This window comes from Phoca vitulina, unplaced genomic scaffold, assembly GCF_004348235.1.
Source record: "Phoca vitulina isolate PV1807 unplaced genomic scaffold, GSC_HSeal_1.0 scaffold5, whole genome shotgun sequence".
Classification (NCBI taxonomy): Eukaryota; Metazoa; Chordata; class Mammalia; order Carnivora; family Phocidae; genus Phoca; species Phoca vitulina.
The window spans coordinates 33,661,525-33,682,735 of NW_022589708.1; the positions used below are offsets into that span (position 1 = coordinate 33,661,525).

The 21,211-nt window shown below is 35.6% G+C and overlaps 1 protein-coding gene across 2 annotated transcripts in view; it reads right to left on the reverse strand.

The window, feature by feature from the left end:
* PIBF1 (progesterone immunomodulatory binding factor 1) overlaps positions 1-21,211 on the reverse strand; it is a 209,439-nt gene that overhangs the window by 18,475 nt on the left and 169,753 nt on the right. For both annotated transcript variants that reach the window (XM_032402871.1, XM_032402870.1), the window contains exons 15-16: positions 16,102-16,232; positions 8,640-8,724 (exon numbers count right to left, since the gene is read on the reverse strand). In XM_032402871.1, the coding sequence (XP_032258762.1) occupies positions 8,640-8,724; positions 16,102-16,232 (216 nt within the window). The remainder of the gene's footprint in view (positions 1-8,639; positions 8,725-16,101; positions 16,233-21,211) is intronic.

Sequence of the window (21,211 nt, forward strand, 5' to 3'; positions counted from 1 at the left end):
AGCTGATTTCCATCATCGACATCAGACTCTAAACACTGTGCTCTACTTTGAGGACCTGTTTCCAGAGTACTGCTCACTCCAGTGCCTGTACTTTCTCCATGTTGTATTCCCAGCCTTCTCGTAGTGTTAACTCCCTAATACGTGATCAGTGACTTAAGTTTATATCAAAATACTGCCAATATGGTACCTGACAGGATTATGATATAATTACCTCATATCGTTAATCTCTCCTGGCCACCACACATTTCCAGAGATCTATTTTATAGCTTTGCAGTTTTGTGTGTCTCCTCACGTTCTAGAATTGTTTGGTTTCTTAAAAACCGCTACAATTCTAAGAGAATCATAAAAACACAGGGATAGAAATGATAGCAAGAGGTCTTTACTTGTTCCTCACTGATTAAAAAAAAAGTCAGAGAAATGTACTTACTATTTTTTTTTTTTTAAAGATTTTCATTTATTTGACAGACAGAGGGAGAGAGAGCACAAGCAGGGGGAGTGACAGGCAGAGGGAGAAGCAGGCTCTCCCAGCTGAGGAAGAAGCCCTATGTGGGGCTCAAATCCAGGACCCTGGGAACATGATCTGAGCTGAAAGCAGACGCTTAACCGACTGAGCCACCCAGTTGCCCCTGTACTTACTATTTAAAAGAAAATATGCCAAACTTCTAAAATACGGTGGGAAAAAATATATTTCATTCTAAAATACAATATCAAAAAAACTAAATAACAAGCCTATACGATACCTAAGAGATGTGAAAAAAGTTAAAAGGGCATTATACACAGATAAAATACTTTTATGATCAGATATTATATTGCTTCACATAAGAGTTTCACTTGCAAGATACAACAAAGATATCTGTAATTTTAAAGATGATGAAAAAGATTAAAGAAGCCAAAATACTTATGAAAATCAAAATAATTTAACCTAGTTCTACTAAGTTCTGTACAAGTCCACATAAACATAGAGGTCCACAGAGTACAATCTAAGAGAAATTCATGTGTCTTTTATGCAACTCAAAATCAAGGAGAGTTAACATTCCACGAGATGGACTGAGATTTAGCTGCTCCTTCTGTGAAATGGGTATAAGACCATCATAGGTTTCTGTGAGGCTTAAAAAAAAGGGTATTAAAAAATTCCAAAATCACGGGGCGCCTGGGTGGCTCAGTCGTTAAGCGTCTGCCTTCAGCTCAGGTCATGATCCCAGGGTCCTGGGATTGAGCCCCACATCGGGCTCCCTGCTCAGCAGAGAGCCTGCTTCTCCCTCTCCCACTCCCTCTGCTGGTGTTCCCTCTCTCGCTGTGTCTCAGTCAAAATAAATAAATAAAATCTTAACAAAAAAAAATTCCAAAGTCACATATAAATATTAAACATTCTTATTATTAACTGAAAATTCTAGAAGGCAGAAGCCTGGAGGAATAATTTAAAACTTTTCCTTTCTTTGATTCCTTAGTTCCTAGATATACTTGGTTGAAAGCAATCTATAACTGATTTGTAAGTATGTTAGTCTATCGTAATTGATTTGAAAATGTTTTAAACATTTTGGAAGAAAGAAGCTATAAAAACTCAAGATATTATTACTGATATATAATAGGCTTGGTTCTGGCATACTTTTATTTCTTACTTGAGAGAGAGAAAGAGAGTGAGAGAGAGAGAGAGAGCACAAGTGGGGGGGGGCGGGGGGGGGAGAGGCAGAGGGAAAGGGAGAAGCAGACTCTCCGCTGAGCAGGAAGCCCAGCACGGGGCTCTATCCCAGGACCCTGGGATCATGACCTGAGCCGAAGGCAGACGCTTAACCCACTGAGCCACGCAGGTGCCCCTGGTTCTGGCATACTTTAAAAGTATACGTAAACTTGGGCGCCTGGGTGGCTCAGTCGTTAAGTGTCTGCCTTCGGCTCAGGTCATGATCCCCGGGTCCTGGGATGGAGCCCCGCATTGGGCTCCCTGCCCCGCAGGAAGTCTGCTTCTCCCTCTCCCACTCCCCCTGCTTGTGTTCCCTCTCTCGCTGTCTCTCTGTCAAAAAATAAATAAAATCTTAAAAAAAAAAGTATATGTAAATTCGACATTAGCAATGAGTTATTTTTTGCAGTATTTTACTCCCTGAATTTCCTTGGACCTGAATTCACATACCTTTATATGGAAAAAATAAGCATTCTAAAACTTTACAGAGAAAATATGACTTCCCTTGTTATGTGCGTTTTAGGTTTTCACTACAATAATTGTCCTTCTTCAAAATACTCACTTAAGGGGCGCCTGGGTGGCACAGTGGGTTAAGTGTCCAACTCTTGGTTTTGGCTCAGGTCATGATTTCAGGGTTGTGATCTTAGGGCCCTGATCTTAGGGTCATGAGATCAAGCCCTGTGTTGGGCTCATGCTCAGTGCAGAGTCTCCTAGGTCTTCTTTCTCCCTCTGCCCTCTGCACCCCCCAACCCACACGAACAGGCACTCTCTCTCTCTCAAATAAGTAAATAAATCTTAAAAAAGAATTCACTTAAACTCACTAAATCAAAACAAATTTTAACTGGAAGAGCACCACTAAGATGAGAAACGTATGAATCTGAGGAATAATTACATCTTCATCTAAAGAAAAATTAACTTATACGCTCAGTATTTTTTTAGTCATGCTGATGTAAAATTTAACTACATAGGTATATAAGAAAAACATGTAGAAGGTATTCTTAAGAAAATGTCAAAACAGTTAAGTATGAACCAAAAGGAATGACACACATATAGAAATATGTAATTTGCTTGAACCCTTTATGAAGTGGATTGCCTAAGGGGCACTTGTGGTGCTGAAATGTCCCTGAAACTTTCCGAGAAATCACAAAGAACATACAAGTTAGAATCTGGGAACATAAACATACCATAAAAGAATGATAATTATACTGTGACTTCACTTTTAGGAAACCTGGCTAACTGCAGGTTTGTTTTCTTTTTGTTAAGTGATACACACTGCAGTAAGAGGCAAGTATTCTGGGCTAATGGGAGTCCAACATTCAGGCAAGAATAGGGGTTTGCATATTCTAGGAACCTTAGTAAGGAGTGGTTAGTTAATTCTGGTTACATACTAACTGAAATGCCAGTAGACCCTGAAAGACATTATTGGTAGAAGCACTAAGTAAAAGGGTAGAAGAATCTCAGGTCTCAGAAATATGTATCATTTTTGATACAAATATGATACATTTTGATACAAATGTTGATACAAATATGTATCATTTTCGAGAGGCTTGATACCCATACAGGTTGCTTGTGGGTACAGGTACCATGTCCAGGGTTTTAGGAGTAGCTTTATTTTACACAAACTTTACAGATATGACTTCCTAGTGGCCACTTTTAGATAATTCTCTGAAACTGTTCTTGGGTGTAGGAGAGCTTCTTCAGTTAAAATGATATCAGTTGTCAGTGTATTTTACTATCTGAGGGAAGGGGATGAGGCTATATTAAAGGTTAGTTTCTAAAGTTTTCTGTTTGACTATTCTATTTGACAGTTTCAAGTGCAATTACAATTGAAGAGGTAAAGGACCATAACAAACATTCAACTGAGTACTTATTATGCAGTTCATTTACCAGTTCATTTAATCCCTTCCATATAAAGCACCATCTTTACTGGACATATCCACTTAGGTATTTCCTTGAGCTTTTCTTCTCCAAATCTATTTCCCCCATGTGTTTTGTGGCACCACCATAAACCCAGGACAAAAGCCAAAACCTTGGGCATCAATTCTCATACCTCCTCTCTTCAACATTTCCTGGATCCAATCATCAAACCCTATGATTCTGCTTTCTTTTCTTTTTTTTTGGATTTATTTATTTATTTATTTATTTATTTATTTATTTGAGAGAGTGAGAGGGAGCACAGAGGCAGAGGGAGAAGCAGGCTCCCCGCTGAGCAGAGAGCCTGATGTGGGGCTCGATCCTAGGACCCTGAGATCATGACCTGAGCTTCATGAAGGCAGACGCTTAATGACTGAGCCACCCAGGCGCCCCATGATTCTGCTTTCTAAATAGCTTTCAAATTAGTCCATTCTTGTTGGACACCATCATTACCAGTCTGGTTCAAGACACCATCATAATTCACTGAAATACTGGAATAGCTTCCTAATCGGGGCTCTAACCACTACCCTTAATACAGTTACAGAAGAAATCACAAAGGGGTTTTACATCAGCTTCTTAAAATTATGCACAGTTTTCTAGTAGACATTTGGCTGATTAAAGATGCTTTTCCTACCCTTGAAAACTTATATTCTGAGGGCACATGATGAAATATATACTCAGAAAAGCAGAATGAGAATTTCCAAGTCAGCAAATCTTATTTCAAAAAGCAAAGATGAGTGGATAAAAATGGATGAAAAATGAAAGCCACTTAAGACAATTCCTGAGAAGTACATTCAACAAGAAAGAAGACATTCTAGGGGCGCCTGGGTGGCTCAGTCATTAAGTGTCTGCCTTCGGCTCAGGTCATGATCCCAGGGTCCTGGGATCGAGCCCCACATCGGGCTCCCTGCTCATTCTAACATTCTAAGGAATTACATTTCTTATACTCAACTGAATGTTGAACTTGAAGCCCTGCTACTCTTCTCCAAGAGTGAGATGCTATCAGTTGCTCTTTGCCTTTACCTCTTTTTTCCTCATTATTTAAGATTTATATTATTTTATATTTTTATACCTAAGATGTGTTAGCATAAGTGAAAACATTTAAGGGTAAAAAAGATCACAACCCGCTTAAAGGAAACTGAAAAAGTTATTCGGAGGCATCAAAAGTGAAACAGGAAAAAAAGAGATTATAACACCTGGATAAGATATTCAGCTCTGAGTTTTTTGGCACCTAAGACAAAAAGGAAACACATTAAATTACACAGTTTTCACTTTCTGACAAAAAGAAAGAATATAACTTCATCTACAGAGGCAAAAACTTTCCTGGAACTAATGCAAGCAATAATTCATCATGAGATTTTTGTCTAAATGGGACTAAGGAAAAAGATCATAAACTTTTGTTTCAGGAAAAAAAAAGTATTTGCTTTTAGTTTTGACAGTAAGTAGGTAATCATGGTTCAGTTCCTTAACTCTTATCAGCCTCAGTTTCATCTGTAAAAGTGGGGACAATGAGATTTAATTCTGTGATATTTAACTTAGCTACTTTTAAAGTGAATTATTTTGATCTAACACTAATATAGAAAATAAAACCCTTTATGGCCATGCCCCAATGTCCTAGAATTGTCAACCTAGAATTATCTCATCTGTTTTCTTTTTTCATCTAATACATACTTGATAACTGTAAATGAGTGGATGATCTCATTTTATATTACATGACCATCTAAAGTCTTAGTGGAACTAAATGACACTGCTTAAAAAGTTAGAGCCAGAGGTGTCCAGTGCAAAAAAGACAATGAAAAATTTAAAATGTGCATTTGATCACATGTGAATTTAAACTCAGAAAATGTAGCTGATTAAAGCAGTGACTCATATTAGACAATTTTCCCAGGGTCCTGCCTAGTGTGGGGCAAGCTCTCACGTGCACTGTGCATGACTCTGGGAATGGGCCTCTCCTACATTTTGTGCCCTAGGGCCTTGCTGGCCTCACCTTAGTCTCAACCCTGATTTTCACTTTCAGAAAATTATATTTATCAGAGGTATTCTTATCCAACTGTTATTTATTGGCTATTTTAAGCACTTGACTCTCAGAGCCATAAAATTAATATATCAATCCTGCAGACTCTGTTTCTTTCTTCTTCTTTTTTTTTAAAGATTTTATTTATTTGAGAGAGAGAGAGAGGGAGCACGAGCAGGGGGAGGGGCAGAGGGAGAGGAAGCAGCAGACTCCCCGCTGAGCGCACAGCCCAAAGCAGGGCTCAATCCCAGAACCCTGAGATCATGACCTGAGCCCAAAGTCAGATGCTTAACGGACTGAGCTCACTCAGGCACCCCGACTCCCTGTTTCATCAGGTAAATATTTAAGTGAATAGTCAAGCACTGCCCTGGGTCACCTACCATTCTCTTTCCATATAAGCAGTTCACACTTGCTTCTGTATCTGCATGCTCTATACAAGTTGGAATTAAACTGTTTCTTGGAAAAAGACGAAAAATTTGTATCACGTTTGTTTTATTAAACTTTAATTTTTATTTTGCTTTGAAAAGAAAAAAGCTCCTTTTCTTTTGATGTATGGCATTAAGAAAAATCACAATGTTGGATTATTAAAATATAATTGTCAAAGATACTATCAAATGCATGAAAATTACCTGATAATTAGATATGCATCCATGCAAATTTCATTGATGCCACATTGTAGTTTCATCTTGCTAGTACTTAATTTATATGTTTAAACATATTTCCTTCTAAACTCACATAATTCTCAACCCACTAAGTAGAACTTTTAGTTTTTATTTGGACTCATGAATAATGTGATTCCAAGCATGATGTACAAAATATATAAAGTTGCTCATATATTTTTCAGAGTCTAGCATAATCTTCTAAAAACAAATGAGAATTGCCCTTCCAAAAAAATACTTGTTATGCAGCTTTGTGAAAAAAAAGTTGGTATGCCTGAATGGACATCTGCAATTACTATTTCTTCCTTCCTCCCTCCCTCCCTTCCTTTCTTTTTTTTGAGAGAGTATGCGTGACTATGCCCGCAAGTGGCGGGCGGGGGGTGGGGGGAGGCAGAGGGAGAGAGAAAATCTTAAGCAGGCTCCATGCCTAGCATGGAGCCCAAGGCAGGGCTCGATCTCATGACCCTGAGATCATGACCTGAGCAGAAATCGAGTCAGATGCTTAGCTGACTGAGTCACCCAGGCACCCCTGTAGTTACTATTTCTTAAATATTCAATTTTTAAAACATTTGTGAAAATCCACATAGTGAATGAGTCAGGCTTCCACAGTGAAGAAACAATTATTTGAGGGCAGAATCTTAGGACACAAGAGGGAGCAGATAAGGCCTGGAAGTCAGAGAAAAAGAATAAATATCTTCAGAGAAGCTCTTCCAAGTCTATATAACCTGTTGTTAGATCTAGTTATCTACGTAAAAGTCATCTCTGAAATCTAGTCCAGGGACACCTTCTTATCCCTTTCACCTGTCATATAAAATACACCTTTAAGAGAACCTACTTCAAAGGCCATTTCTAAGACAGAGACAACCCTGCAATTCCCTTGACACCATTTCTACGATATGCACCTTTGAACTGCTTCCAGTAATATTCCCCAATTCATCTCTCTCAATAATATCCTTCCAATAATTTCTTCCCAAATACCTGATATATCTTTCCCAGACTAGGAAACAATGTCTTCAGGATACTCATGAACCAATAATCTGTTTTTTCTCTGCATTTCTTTCTCTGTTAGGATAACAAAATGGTAAAAACATGGCCAAGACAAGGCACTGATAGTTCAGTGGAAAAATGCACTGGATTAAAAAACTAGGCTTCACAATACCAACTGTTGGTGAGGATGCAGAGCAACTGGAACACTCATTCATTGCTGATGGGAATGCAAAAGGTACAGTCACTTTGGAAAAGAGTTTGGCAGTTTCTTAAAAAGTTAAACATACACTCTCCATAGGACCCAGAAATTCTGCTCCTGGGGTATTTACCAAGAGAAAAGGAAACTTACATTTACACCAAAACATGTATACAAATCATTTCTAGCAGCTTTATTACTTATAGAGGCCCCCAAATGGAAACAACTCAAATGTCCATCAACTGGTGAATGGATTAACAAACTCTGGTACATACAATAGAATATTCCTCAGCAACAAAATGGAATAAATGACTAATATTTGCAACAACATGGGTGAATCTTTTTTATGGTAAGTGAAAAAAATTGGTCTGAAAGACTGGTAATTTCATTTATACAACATTCTGGGAAAATGTAATACGTTTTGTTGGAAAAGACAAAACTATAGGGATAGAAAACAGATCAATGGTTGCTAGGCCTGGAGTTGAGGAAAAGGGTCAATATAAAAGGGGCATGAAGGAATTTTCTGAAGTGATGAAACTTTTACATATTGACTGTGGTGATGGTTACAAACTGGGTGTGTAGGTCAAAAATCAGAAATGTTTGCTGAACAGGGCATGAATTTTACTGTACGTATAATGTATTTCAGTAAGTCTGCCTCAAAAAATAAGAAAAATGGGGTTATCTCTTAGTTACTAACTGCCTTTACATAAGCCACTTGAAACTCATTTCTCCTTTTATAAAATGAGGAATTTTATATTAGCTCTGAAAGATTTTTGAGAGGAACAATAACAAAAAATACTTTATGGACTCTAGGCATACACAAAGTATACGGGTAATACAATGATGAATAAGACAGAGATACACTAAAGAAATTTACTGTCCAGTGAGATAAAGAGGTAAAACAAATCATTATTAAATAATGTGGAAATTCAATGACAGAGACTGAACAAGGCAATAAGGCGTCAACAAGAAGGGGCATTCCAGGAATAAGAATTAACCCAAAGAATAAAGTATGAATTAATTCATAAAGAATAATAAAGTGTATCACACATTCAATATAAAGGACCAGGTCACAGTCAGATGCAAATATGAGAAGTCATTAATGCACATGGACAACTGGGATCCAGTAATCTTAATGCAACATGGACTTTGAAAAAGCTTAAAGTAAAAATTATGACAAAATGGAAAAAGTACCTCACGATGATTTAGAAGTTGTTCTAAATCCAATGCCATTTGATTCTTCATCTGTAGTAAAGCTGACTTTTCTTTATTTAAATTGCTGGAAAAAAAAACATCAAGTTCTAAAAAGTCATCATATTGGTGTAAATTTAATAAATAGTATATAGCAAAAGACAAATCTGACAAATCTCTTTGAATTAAAGAGAAATTAAATTTATAGTCCATAAAGATATCAGACCAGCCACTGTAATGTTTGATTTAATCAACAGCTATTTTTTTTTTTTTTTAAGATTTTATTTATTTATTTGAGAGAGAGAGAGAATGAGAGACAGAGAGCATGAGGAGGAGGAGGGTCAGAGGGAGAAGCAGACCCCCCGCCAAGCAGGGAGCCCGATGCGGGACTCGATCCCGGGACTCCAGGATCATGACCTGAGCCGAAGGCAGTCGCTTAACCAACTGAGCCACCCAGGCGCCCTCAACAGCTATTTTCTAAGAAGACTTTTTCTTTTAATAAGACAGTGCAAATGAGATGTGTTCTAAGAATCCTTTCCTGCCTAGTAGGGGCATAAAAATTAGTGTTTTAAAGATGACTATTTACTCCTGAAATGTAAAAAAGATGAAGTGGGATTTATATAAAAGATAAAAAGCATGTTTGGGCAAAATATTAAAACTCAAGACACTAGTAGTCAAATTAAAACATTTATCCTTAAAACTAGAAGTAGCATTTTATAATTTACCATGTCCTAAATTACCAGGTATATAATTAAGTTACATAAATGAATCAGATATTCAGTCTGTGATAAACTTGGGCAAACAATTTTTGCCTCCAAATTCTTAGTTCAGTCTTTAATTTCTAAGTCTGCATTGTGAATTTGCCTTTGACAGGACCTATTTTCTGATAGGAAAGGGTGAGAAGCCTAAATAGAAGAACATATTAAGGTTTTAAGAGATAAATATTTGAGGCCTGTTTTGTATTGTCTGGAGTTTTATTATTCAACATATAAAAATTAATTAGAACCATTAAATGAGATACTCTTTGAAAGCCACTGGAATGAATCTACTCAGCACCACAACAAGAATTAAGAAAAGCAACAATGAATTAAAACAACATAATTCCATAAATATCAAAACAAAATCTGTGAAGGTAAAATTAGTGAGGACTGTTTTGCTGGATAGGTAGGATGTTTTCAATTATCCTTTAAGAAAATGGAAAGCCACCAATTGTAAAAACATCAGGCAGAAGTTTTTTTAATATTCAAGGAATAGCAGTAGGTATTCTGAAAGAACAGGTAATTCCAAGCACTTAAGAGGAAAAAACTCACATTCTCCTTTTTCCTAGTAACTGAACTTCCCCAAGGAAGCACCATAGTTGGTCCTCTGAGAGAAAAACAAGATGCAATTCTGACTTCTGTTTCCAACTGTGACATTGACTCAAGTGTGTGGTATAGAGCACAACACACACCACCCTACTAAGCCACAGTTTTCACATCTGTAAAAGTGGAAAACAATACTCATGCATGTCAAAGGGATATATGAATTACCTAATGAACGATCAAATAAAGAATCGAACATATAAAACACAACATAAATGCCATATGGTATTACTAATTTAGATGAAAAACAGGTATCCCAGAGAAACAGTAATTAAATGCCATACAGGTTAGCAGCTCAGCAGCAAAACAGACTGACTTTCAGAATTAGGCATCAGAGATCCTAATGAGCCTTGGAGTTGAAAAGAACTAAATGACAAAAAGGTAACTTGAATGTCAGATTCTGCCAGAGTTCTCCAAAGCATGGTAAAGATCAGATGTTTCTGTGACTGTAAAATTTGAATCTTTCTTTAGCTAGAATCACCTTGAAGATGAAATATTTTTTAAAATTAAAATAAACATCCACTAACACAGGAATAGGATTTTCCGAGGAACAGAAATGTGTTAATGTTCACATGCATGTATACATGTTAATGTTCATATACATGTTACAAACACACACTACGTAAACATACACCCACAGGAAGTACACACATATACACACACACATACTCTCAAATACCAACAGGCCCTTAAATAAAATGTATGCAATAGGAATGGAATGTTGATGTAATAAAGGATTTTGATGGATAATTCATTAGAAATGTTTTATATTTAGGTGCTTAATTTTCCAGAATGAAGGAAGTATTCCATATTCAAATAGCAAAAATAACAGTATAATATAGAATAAAAGGTGGGTGGATAAACTGGTTCACAGAGCAACTCTGTTCCATCTGCAAGACGTGCGTTTATCACAAACAGTACAGGCTCCTCAGACAATACTTGGGTATATATTTTCAAAGTCTCAGCCTTCTCTGATATATACTCTTAAACCACAAGGGAGACTATCTTCAACAGATGGGTCTCTAAAACTGCATATGATGATTATTATACTCTGTGTTCTTCCAGTATGTATGTAATTACTCAATTGAAGTTTAGTCTCCATAAAGACACATTTCATAACAGTGGAAATTTACCTTTAAAAATACAAAGCTTCCATGCGTGACTCATAAAGCAACTACAAAACAAATCTTATAAGCATATCTATCCTGAATGGTATATTACCCCCATAACTGTTCAATTCACTGTTAATTATTACTCAGAAATTCATGTTTATGGCTCTGTGTCACCTGCTATATGAAAACATATTCCTGATATACTGTTCTTTAACTTCCTGGATCAATATACCCTGGCTTGGCCTTACAAGGCTAAGTAGTCTTTTCTTCTTAAACTACTAGTTAAGAATAAACTAAGAACTGACAATGGGGAAAGGAAATTTATGCTAATTATTCTCTTTCTGTGCTTCCTTCAGTTCTGGGCCATAGATCAAACTATGTAACTCAGACTGTCTCTTGTGGCTTGGTAGAGGAGAGTTTAACAGTACTACTTTTAGAATGGATTATTACTTTAATGATAGGGGAATTTAAAGTAGTTAATAGTGATATCTCAAATGCTAGCTTTTAATGTGTTTATAATGATTTCATTTTGTACATATTTACTCTAACCTTTCCAGACATTGAATATAAATAGCTAAATTTTCAAGTGGGGGTTGATATAGTGGTATTGTTTTATTTTCTAAGAAAATGATAAAATTATTCAGTTCCTTAAGAGCTTTCATTGTATAAGCTAGAGACATATTTAAAAAAGTAATCATTTAACTGAAACCATAAAACTCCTAAAAGAAAACACAGGCAATAAACTCTTGGACATTGGTCTTAGCGATTATTTTTTTAGATCTGTCTCCTCAGGTAAGGGCAGCTAAAACAGACATAAATAATTGGAACTACATCAAACTAAAAAGATGTAGTGTGTACACACACACACACACACACACACACACACACACAGGGATATTAGTCTGCTATAAATAACATGGATGGACCTAGAGGTATTATACTAAATGAAATAAGTAAGATAGAGAAGGACAAATACTGCAGGATTTCACTTTCACGTGGAATCTACAAAACAAAACAAACGAACAAACAAAACAAAACAGAAAGACTCATAAATACAGAGAAATGGTGGGTGCCAGAGGGGAGGGGGCAGGAGTTTGGACAAAATAGGTGAAGGGGATTAAGCGGTACAAACTTCCAGCTATAAAATAAATAAGTCATGGGGATGAAAAGTACAGCATGGGGAATACAGTCAATAATATATATATATATTTTTAAGATTTTATTTATTTATTCATGAGAGATAGAGAGAGAGAGAGAGAGGGGCAGAGGGAGAAGCAGCCTCCCAAGGAGCAGGAAGCCCGATGCGGGACTCGATCCCAGGACCCTGAGATCATGACCTGAGCCGAAGGCAGACGCTTAACCATCTGAGCCACCCAGGCACCCTACAGTCAATAATATTGTAATAAGTTTGTATGGTGACAGATGGTAACCACACCATGGTGAGCATTTCGTAACATATATAAATGTTTAAACCCTATGCTGCACACCTGAAATTAATATAATATGGCATGTCAACCATACTTCAATTTAAAAAGTAATCAATTCATGTAAATATTCCTTTCAATTAAAATCAACACCTAGCAAAAAGAATAGGCCTTTTTAAGGTACACTCACTTGTTAATTGTTTTGAATGGGACATTTGATGTTTAAATTTCAAATTAATGAAGAACAAAAGGAAGGGAAGTAATAGTTACTGAGTTTCTCCCATGTGCCAGAAGCTTTATATATGTTATTTCATTTAATTTTCACATCTAACCCTTGGTATTCACACCAGTAACTGTATTTTACAGGCACATCTACCATGACAAAAGAAACCGGGCTCATGTGTATTCAAAGCCCAGGATAATTCCTCTACATTTGAAATGTCATTGGCTCCAAGTAAGAGTGATGGTAGACAAACTGCTGGATCTGACTTGTCGACTGGGCTGTTTTTTATGGTATTTCATTCATGTCATGAGGGTACATTCAACAGCATCTCAAAGGCCATAATTAAACTACTGAAAGCACCTTAATTTTTCATGTTAGAAGGCAGTTGTTTCAATTAAGAACAAGGTTTCATATCCTGTGAAATACTAGTTCAGAAATCTATTACAATATTTATACAGTAAATTCATGAAACATAGCTTTAAAGGACTCAGATTTTAGCACAAAAATATTTTTTATAGTTAATTTCATAATTGACATAGTTTTATGATGATGTTGCTGTTATTAAGGGAGTCCTAATTTTTGTCAAAATTCAAAATATTTTGAGATATGTTATTTCTCATTTTTAAGATAATTTTCAACATAAAAATTTGTTTCATGTAAGATATGCTAATAATAGCAAAAATTTACCCAGCATTCATAATGTGCAGGAACAGTGGTATATATATTACAAAGATTATACCCTTTAATCCTCAGAACGACTGTATGAATTAGGTGCTGCTAGTACTCGAGTACTACTCTCATTTCACAGACAAGAACACTGGCTGTACAGTCCAATGACATAGCCATTAACTGGCCACAGATGGCAATTAAAATTAATTAAAATAAAAAATGTAGTTCCTCATATGGGTAGTGGCTACCATACTGGACAGTGCAGATATAGAGTATTTTGACCATTACAGAAAGTTCTATTGGACAATGGAGGTTTAGAGAGTTTAACTGACCGGCTCCAATTCAAAACTAAGTACTGAGCTAGATTTAAACCCATGCAACCTACCTACAGAGGCTGTACTCCCTTTTAAAATCTGTTTTTTAAAAACAACTTTATTTGGATTATTTCAAAAGAAGAAAGAAAATATAACAAACCCTAAGTAACTATCACCTAGCTTCAACAATTATCAATTCATTAAAGCTCCACTTTTAACCACTCTTCTACATTTTTTTTTTTTTACTTCTCTTCCTTAATTATATTAAAGTTAATGAAAAATTATTCCTTATTCAGAATAGAACATAGGGAGGCAGTGTAACACAATGTTTAAGAGTATAGAATTAGAAAGCAGACAGATCTGGATTCAAATTTTGACCCTACCACAAAGCTGTACGTTCTTAGATAACAAAGTGCTTAATTTCTTTAGGGCTGAACTTGTTCATCTTAATAGTTTCCTCCTACAGCTATTATTTTTCTCTATATTAAATCTTTTCAGCTATTAATTCTTAGTAAAATAAATACTCAAATAAATTTATTTGAAGGTAACTGTGAAAGGTAATTTTTCTACAGGCCTTTTATGTTCCTGCTCCAAGATTAATAAGGTAAAAGGAGATTCTATACAAAATTTCAAATATAATATAGGAAGAAATATATAATATAGAAAGAAAAATTTGTATTTAGGGTTCTTCCCTCAATTTCCTTAAGATAATCAAGTGCCCAGTGAGTGATAAAACATAATTTATATTGCCAACAGCTATTTACAGAAGAATGGCTTAATTGATTCACCAACTTATTTTAATTAGTAACTTCTTAATTTGGTTTATTTAATAAGTTTAATTAATGTAGGTTATATATATTCTAAATATAATTTTTACCTTTAAAATTAATCCAGAACTAAATTATTTATATTGACATTTTAAAGTATAAGTGTGATTTAAAATTATTTTATCATATCATCCTGAACCAATTTTTTGGTGGGGTTGAAATAAGAGAAGGTAATTATTCTGATTCATCAAAAAGAACACCCACCCATACTTTAGAGTTAATTCCCACTAGTTTTATACTTTTGGTTATATACCTTAGGAAATCTGAATTTAATAACTATATTCTCCTTATTGTTTTCCAATTCCTTAATTTAACAGTTTCTATTCCCATCTAATTCTCTGCTTCTACATTTATGAATTGGTTAATAATTTATCTAAATTATTCTAACAATCTTAAAATCCAATAATAACTAAGCCAACTAATCAACCATCCATGAGTTAAAACGTCTTTCTGTATAACATCATTCTTTTACTTCAACTTAAAAAGACTAAAATGATTACACAGATGAACAGGTAAAGAATTTCAATGATTATTAAATGGAGCAAGTCTTTTGGTTACGTAAGGTGTCATGTAAGAAAACAATTTCAATTTAAGGAAGTGAAAGGGATTTATTTACATTTAGATAATTCATGGGTTACTTCATGTAGAGTCAGGGGAAGAAAAGCCTAAAAAATTGCTTGGCAAAGTCAACAGAATCTAAGCAAATGTGTGTATTTTGTCTGTTTAAAAAGTCATTTTTGGGGGGGAGGTGCCTGGGTGGCCTAGTTGGTCAAGTGTCCAACTCTTGGTTTTGGCTCAGGTCGTGATCTCGGGATCCCCGTTCAATGCAGAGTCTGCTTGAGACTCTCTTTCCCTCTCTCTCTGCTCCTCCCCCCTGCTTGTCCTCTCTCTAAAATAAATAAATCTTAAAAAAAAAATAAATAAATGTCTCTGATACTTCCTACAAAGTTCCCTAAATGATCCTGATGTATCTTCCCTCTGCACCTCCCCCCACCCAACGCTCTTTCTCTCTCTAAATAAATAAATCTTAAAAAAAAAAAGTCATTTTTGGGGTGCCTGGGTGGCTCAGTCGGTTAAGTGACCGACTCTTAAACTCAGCTCAGGTCTTGATCTCAGGGTCGTGAGTTTGAGCCCCGCCGTGATGGGCTCCACAATGGGCATGGAACCTACTTAAAAAAAAAAAAAAGTCATTTTGACTCCACAAATGGCATCTGGTTATATTCTTCTTCTCCCTTCTCCCTTTGGTCAAGCCCCAACCTATTAAAGAATTCTAGAGAAACAAGGAAAGAATAGCTGCTTATGTCCTAGGGTTGGTGGAGAGCTTTGTTAATAAGCGTAGCATTGTTATTTCCAGGCTAAGACTTCTGATCATAAGGTGGAATGTGGATACCTAATGTGATGTGACCCAGTTTTTCTAAGATAAATTACATTTAAGACCATGTTCACTATTTACATTTTTTCTTCACAATGTACAAACTTAATTCATGGATAGCATTGCCTTTATTATTCAAATAAAAGATTTATAGATGATTTACCTGACATCTTTCTCAAGTTGTGTAATACAGTCCTTCAGCGAATCAATCTTAGAATCTCTCTGACGCACTGATTCAATGAGGTATCTGTAAGGTTGCTGAGTCTGGTTTAACAGAGAATTGGCCCTGTTAAGCTAAAGAAAAACAGATTTCATGAAAATCTAAAAAATTTTACAAGAAACTAGGATTATTCAAAATGCTGTAGCATAGACACAGTACACCAAAACTCGCTTACATGAATTACTCAGAAAAGTTTTTCTTGTGTAACTTTGAAGGTTTTAAAAATTATTAATCAGGGCACCTGGGTGGCTCAGTTGGTTAAGCGACTGCCTTCAGCTCAGGTCATGGTCCCGGAGTCCTGGGATCGAGTCCCACATCGGGCTCCCGGCTCAGCGGGGAGCCTGCTTCTCCCTCTGACCCTCTCCCCTCTCATGCTGTTTCTCTCTCTCTAATATATAAATAAACAAAATCTTTAAAAAAAATTATTAATCAATATAACTATTCTTTATAATAATAAGTAATACATAAATAGGAAAGAAAAATTTTTAATAAAATATGAATTGTTACCAATTTTAGGGATGGGTCACCTAAATGTTTTGCCATTTGTTGGTTTGAAAAGATATGCAACATAAAATTTATCTTCTTTTAATAAATATCCTTTAGCTAAAATAAAAATCTTTTATTTGAGCTTTATTTCTATTCAAAATAACATAATGACATTACAATTTAGCATTTTTCTCATGTCTTCATATATCCTTCCATCTTTATTTGTAAAATTGATTAACTGTAGCTAAATCATTATGTATAATGAAGTTTTTAAAAAAATTATAGTTAAAATATAAATAACATAAAATTTACCATTTTAACCATTTTACAGTGTACAACTCAGTGGCATTAAGTACATTCACAATGTTGTGCAACCATCACTAGTATCTATTTCTGGAATATTTTTATCAATTCCCAACAGAAGTATTCATTAAGTAAGAACATTCCCCACAATGCCCCAGCTACTGGAAACCTCTATTCTACTATCTGTCTCTATGAATTTGCCTATTCTAGATATATAAGGGGAATCTTAGAATATTTGTCATTTTCTGTCTGCTTAGTTCATTAATGTAATGTTTTCAAGGTTCATCCATGCTGTACCATGTATCAGAACTTCATTCCTTTCTATGGCTAAATAATATTCCATTGTGTGTTTATTCACCTGTTGATGAATATTTGGGTTGGTTTCACTTTGGCTATTGTTACTAATGCTGCTACAAATAGTGGTGTATTAATAAATCTGTTTGAGTTCCCACTTTCAGTTCCTTTGGGTATCTACCTAGGAGTGCAGTGAAACTGCCAGGTTATATGGTAATTACATATTTAACTTTCTAAAAAAATTACATTTTTTTTCTATATTTAACTTTTTGAGGAACTGGCAACTGCTTTCCACAGAGGCTGCATCATTTGACATGCCTATTAACAATGCACTTGATTCTACTTTCTCCACATCCTCACCAACACTGTTATTTCATGTGCCTATCGGCCATTATATATCTTCTTTGGAGAAATATCTATTCAAGTCTTTCACCTATATTTTAATTAGGTTGTCTGCTTTTTTGTTGTTGAGTTGTAGTAGTTCTTTTACGTTCTGGATATTAAACCCTTATTAGACATATGATTTGCAAATATTTTTTTCTCATTCTGTGGGTCTTCTGGATCACAAAAGTCTTTAATTTTCATGAAGTCCAACCTCCCTAGTTTTTCTTTTGTTGCCTATACTTTTGGTTCATTTTTTAAAAAGATCTTATTTATTTGAGAGAGAGAGAGAGAGAGCACGAGCGGGGGAGAAGGGCAGAGGGAGAGGGGGAAGCAGACTCCCCGCTGAGCAGGGAGCCAGATCATGACCCGAGCAGAAGGCAGGTGCTCAATGGACTGATCCCCCCAGGTACCCTCCTTAAGGATTTTATTAACTTCTGTACCCAACCAACCTTAGTTCTTTTGTTTATTGTGTTTGCTCTTTTCCTAAGCAAATATAACATGTAGGTCAGGATAGAACTAAACACAGCACTGTCAGTATAGCAAGCCCATACTTTGGTACCTAAGTGAGTTCTCAGAAAAAGTATTCTAAAGTTGGGTATGCAAAAACTGAACAATCACTACAAAAGCGGTGGATACCTATTGTAAGACTGAGGGGTGGGGAAGGGAGTATTTTATTACACAGGACAAAAATACTACAAAATTCCTACTTTATGACCTTAAAACGTTCTTTGACAATAAAATTCTAACCTTTTATATGTTTAAATATTTTTTCTTCTTTCCTTCATAGTCACTAACAAGTTCAATGGAGGCTAAAGATTTGCTCTTTCTTTCTGGGACAAGAAATGATTTATATTTTTTTCTCAAGTGAATTACATTTACAACATTTATATATATTTTATTTATTAAGATCTAAACATAGAGTTTATTTTGGTACTGCAATTTTTTGGTTTTCTACTTACATAAAATAAATGAGTGATTAGCAGCCTAGAAGCTGAAGGTGTAGAGAACAGTAGGAAGGGTATAGTGGAAGGTAGAGTGGAAGGCAGAAAGAATCAAAGGCATAAACAATCATAGTTAAAATGATCAGCCATGTGATCTAGGTGTGTAAGTAGGAAAGAGAATCCAAAAGGTGCTTGACCAGGTAGCTGTTAGAGAATATCTGCTTGCAGATTGAGGACTACTTTATAAAAGTTATTTAAATGATTCAACTAAATTAGAAAATTTCCTTTTGGTTACATTAGCCCAGGAAAAAAAGTCCTCAAAGAAAAGGAAATGAACAGTGAAAGAAAAGAAGACTTCACTTTTTGGACATGATTCATTACAGTAAAAGCAAAGTCATAAAGAAAAAAAATACCATGAATATTTTCTATAGTTTGGGTTTTAGTGTCCCTTTTCCTTGCTTTGGTAATCATTCTTTTAAATCTATTACAATGTCACTGGAATCTTATTACTTCTTTACTAAGTTATTTTATGAACATTCAAATATGCAGCTGGACAAAAATAAAACTAAGTTCTACTTACCTGTATAACCAGTTTCACTAGTCAATTAAATCAAACAATTGCCTCGACTTTGTTTTCACGGAACTGACCTTAACTGAATAAACTGAACTGACAAGTTGCTTTGTGTTTCAAAGTGCAGAATAGTCGGGGGTGGAGGGGGGGTGGTGGTGGTTGGGGTGCAATGTCAGGGAAGCACTAAGGGCATTTACAAATTGTAGTTAGCTGTAGTCTAGAATGAGCTATGCTTGAAACTTATCAGATCTAAATTCAACTGCCTAAAAAGTGTAACTGCAGTCATTAGTCTTAATTATTTTAGTTCCATTTTTTTTCCTCACAGCAATTACATGTTAGGTTTTAGTATTATAAACAAAATTAAGGTTCCCCAAAGCCTTACTTTCAAAAGGTATCTCTAATATACAACCTACAAACTCTTCCTTCTCTGGATAATAACTACTATAGTGCTGTCAGTTTTACGAACGTATTTCTTTATGAGCTTGTAAGATTTTAAATCCCAAAGTTTATTTTAATTTCTTAGGGAAAATACATGTCTGTCAATGAAAAGTGATGCTAATACCTATTTTTGAAATAATTGTAATTTGCCAGAATTTAATTCCTTCAGTATGGTTTAAGTCCTTCTGTAACTATAATACTTAGTATTCAAAAAGTTACACAATCACTCACTTTGCCTATTGTTAGTAATCTTTTCCTTATAGGAAAGCCTTAGTAATTAGTGACTCAAGAATTATATACGTAATAAATGACTCAGGAGCAAATCCATGACACAACATTTTACAGAATTGTTATCCTGCTTTGTTTCAATAAATTGTACATATGATTCAGAGAAACGTAACACCTGATTAAAACATAATTACATATTTTGATTCAAATTTTAACTTACTCTTGGATGATAATCTAAAATGATATATTTTCTCTTAAAATTAAAAAATATATATAAAGGTGACCACATTTTGTTGTGATTTTCCTAAATGTGGGATTTTTTTTTCTTGTGGAGTTTATTTTTAAAGAAACTCCTAGAAATGGAGCTCTTTCTTGCCAGAGACAAAATGCATTTTGTTGAATAGAATTTAACACTGAATTAGTTTCTGTGGATAAAATATATACAAGTGATACTTTCTAGTACTGGTGGTAGTTTTTTTTTTTTAGATTTTATTTACTTATTTGACAGAGAGAGAGAGAGAGAGAGAGCACAAGCAGGGGGAGCGGCAGGCAGAGGGAGAGGGAGAATCAGGCTCCCCAAGGAGCAGGGAGCCCGACGCCGGGCTGGATCCCAGAACCCTGGGTCCATGCCCTAAGCCTTAGGCAGACGCTTAACCTACTGAGCCCCTGGTGGTAGTTTTTGAAGAAATTCCACATATTGTTATCTAATCTTTTTGATTGTGCCATGGAATGTAAAATGCCTATTTGAGGTTCAATATGGAGCAACACTTTGGTACCAATTCTCTGTGTTCTCAATCTATAGTAGTTCTCAGATCTAGTTAAATCATCAGATCACTGGGGAAAATGCTAAAAAACAGTGATTTCTGGGCCCCACCCCAGCCCCAATGAATCAAAGTGTCTGAGGGCCAGTCTTAGATTCTACCAGTCGGATCTGGAAAGCACAGCTCCTGGGATCTGGACCTGATGCAGGCCACGCCATCCAACCATTTGAGCAGATTGAACACGACCCGTAAATCATCTTATATCCCGAACTTACCATCCTTTCCACTAAAACCACTTTCTTATCCTGTGTCTCACATGGTGAATAATATCATCATCTTTCAGAGGAGTGACATTTAACTGATACAATTCAACTAATTAAGATGCCAGCTTTGCATGGGAGCAGGTTCCTGGAGAAACTGTGTGGTCCCAGGTATTACTTCTTTGTTGGTGGACAGTGAGGAAGGAGATCCAGGGGATTTCAGGAGAGGCACCAGGACAGACAGGAATGATATGCAGGGGCTTAGGACAACAGCTGTGTACAGTGTCTTGCAAATATATATATATATTTTTAGATTTTATTTATTTATTTGAGAGTGAGAGAGGGAGCATGTGCTCGGGCACGTGTGTGCAGGGGCAGATGGGTTGG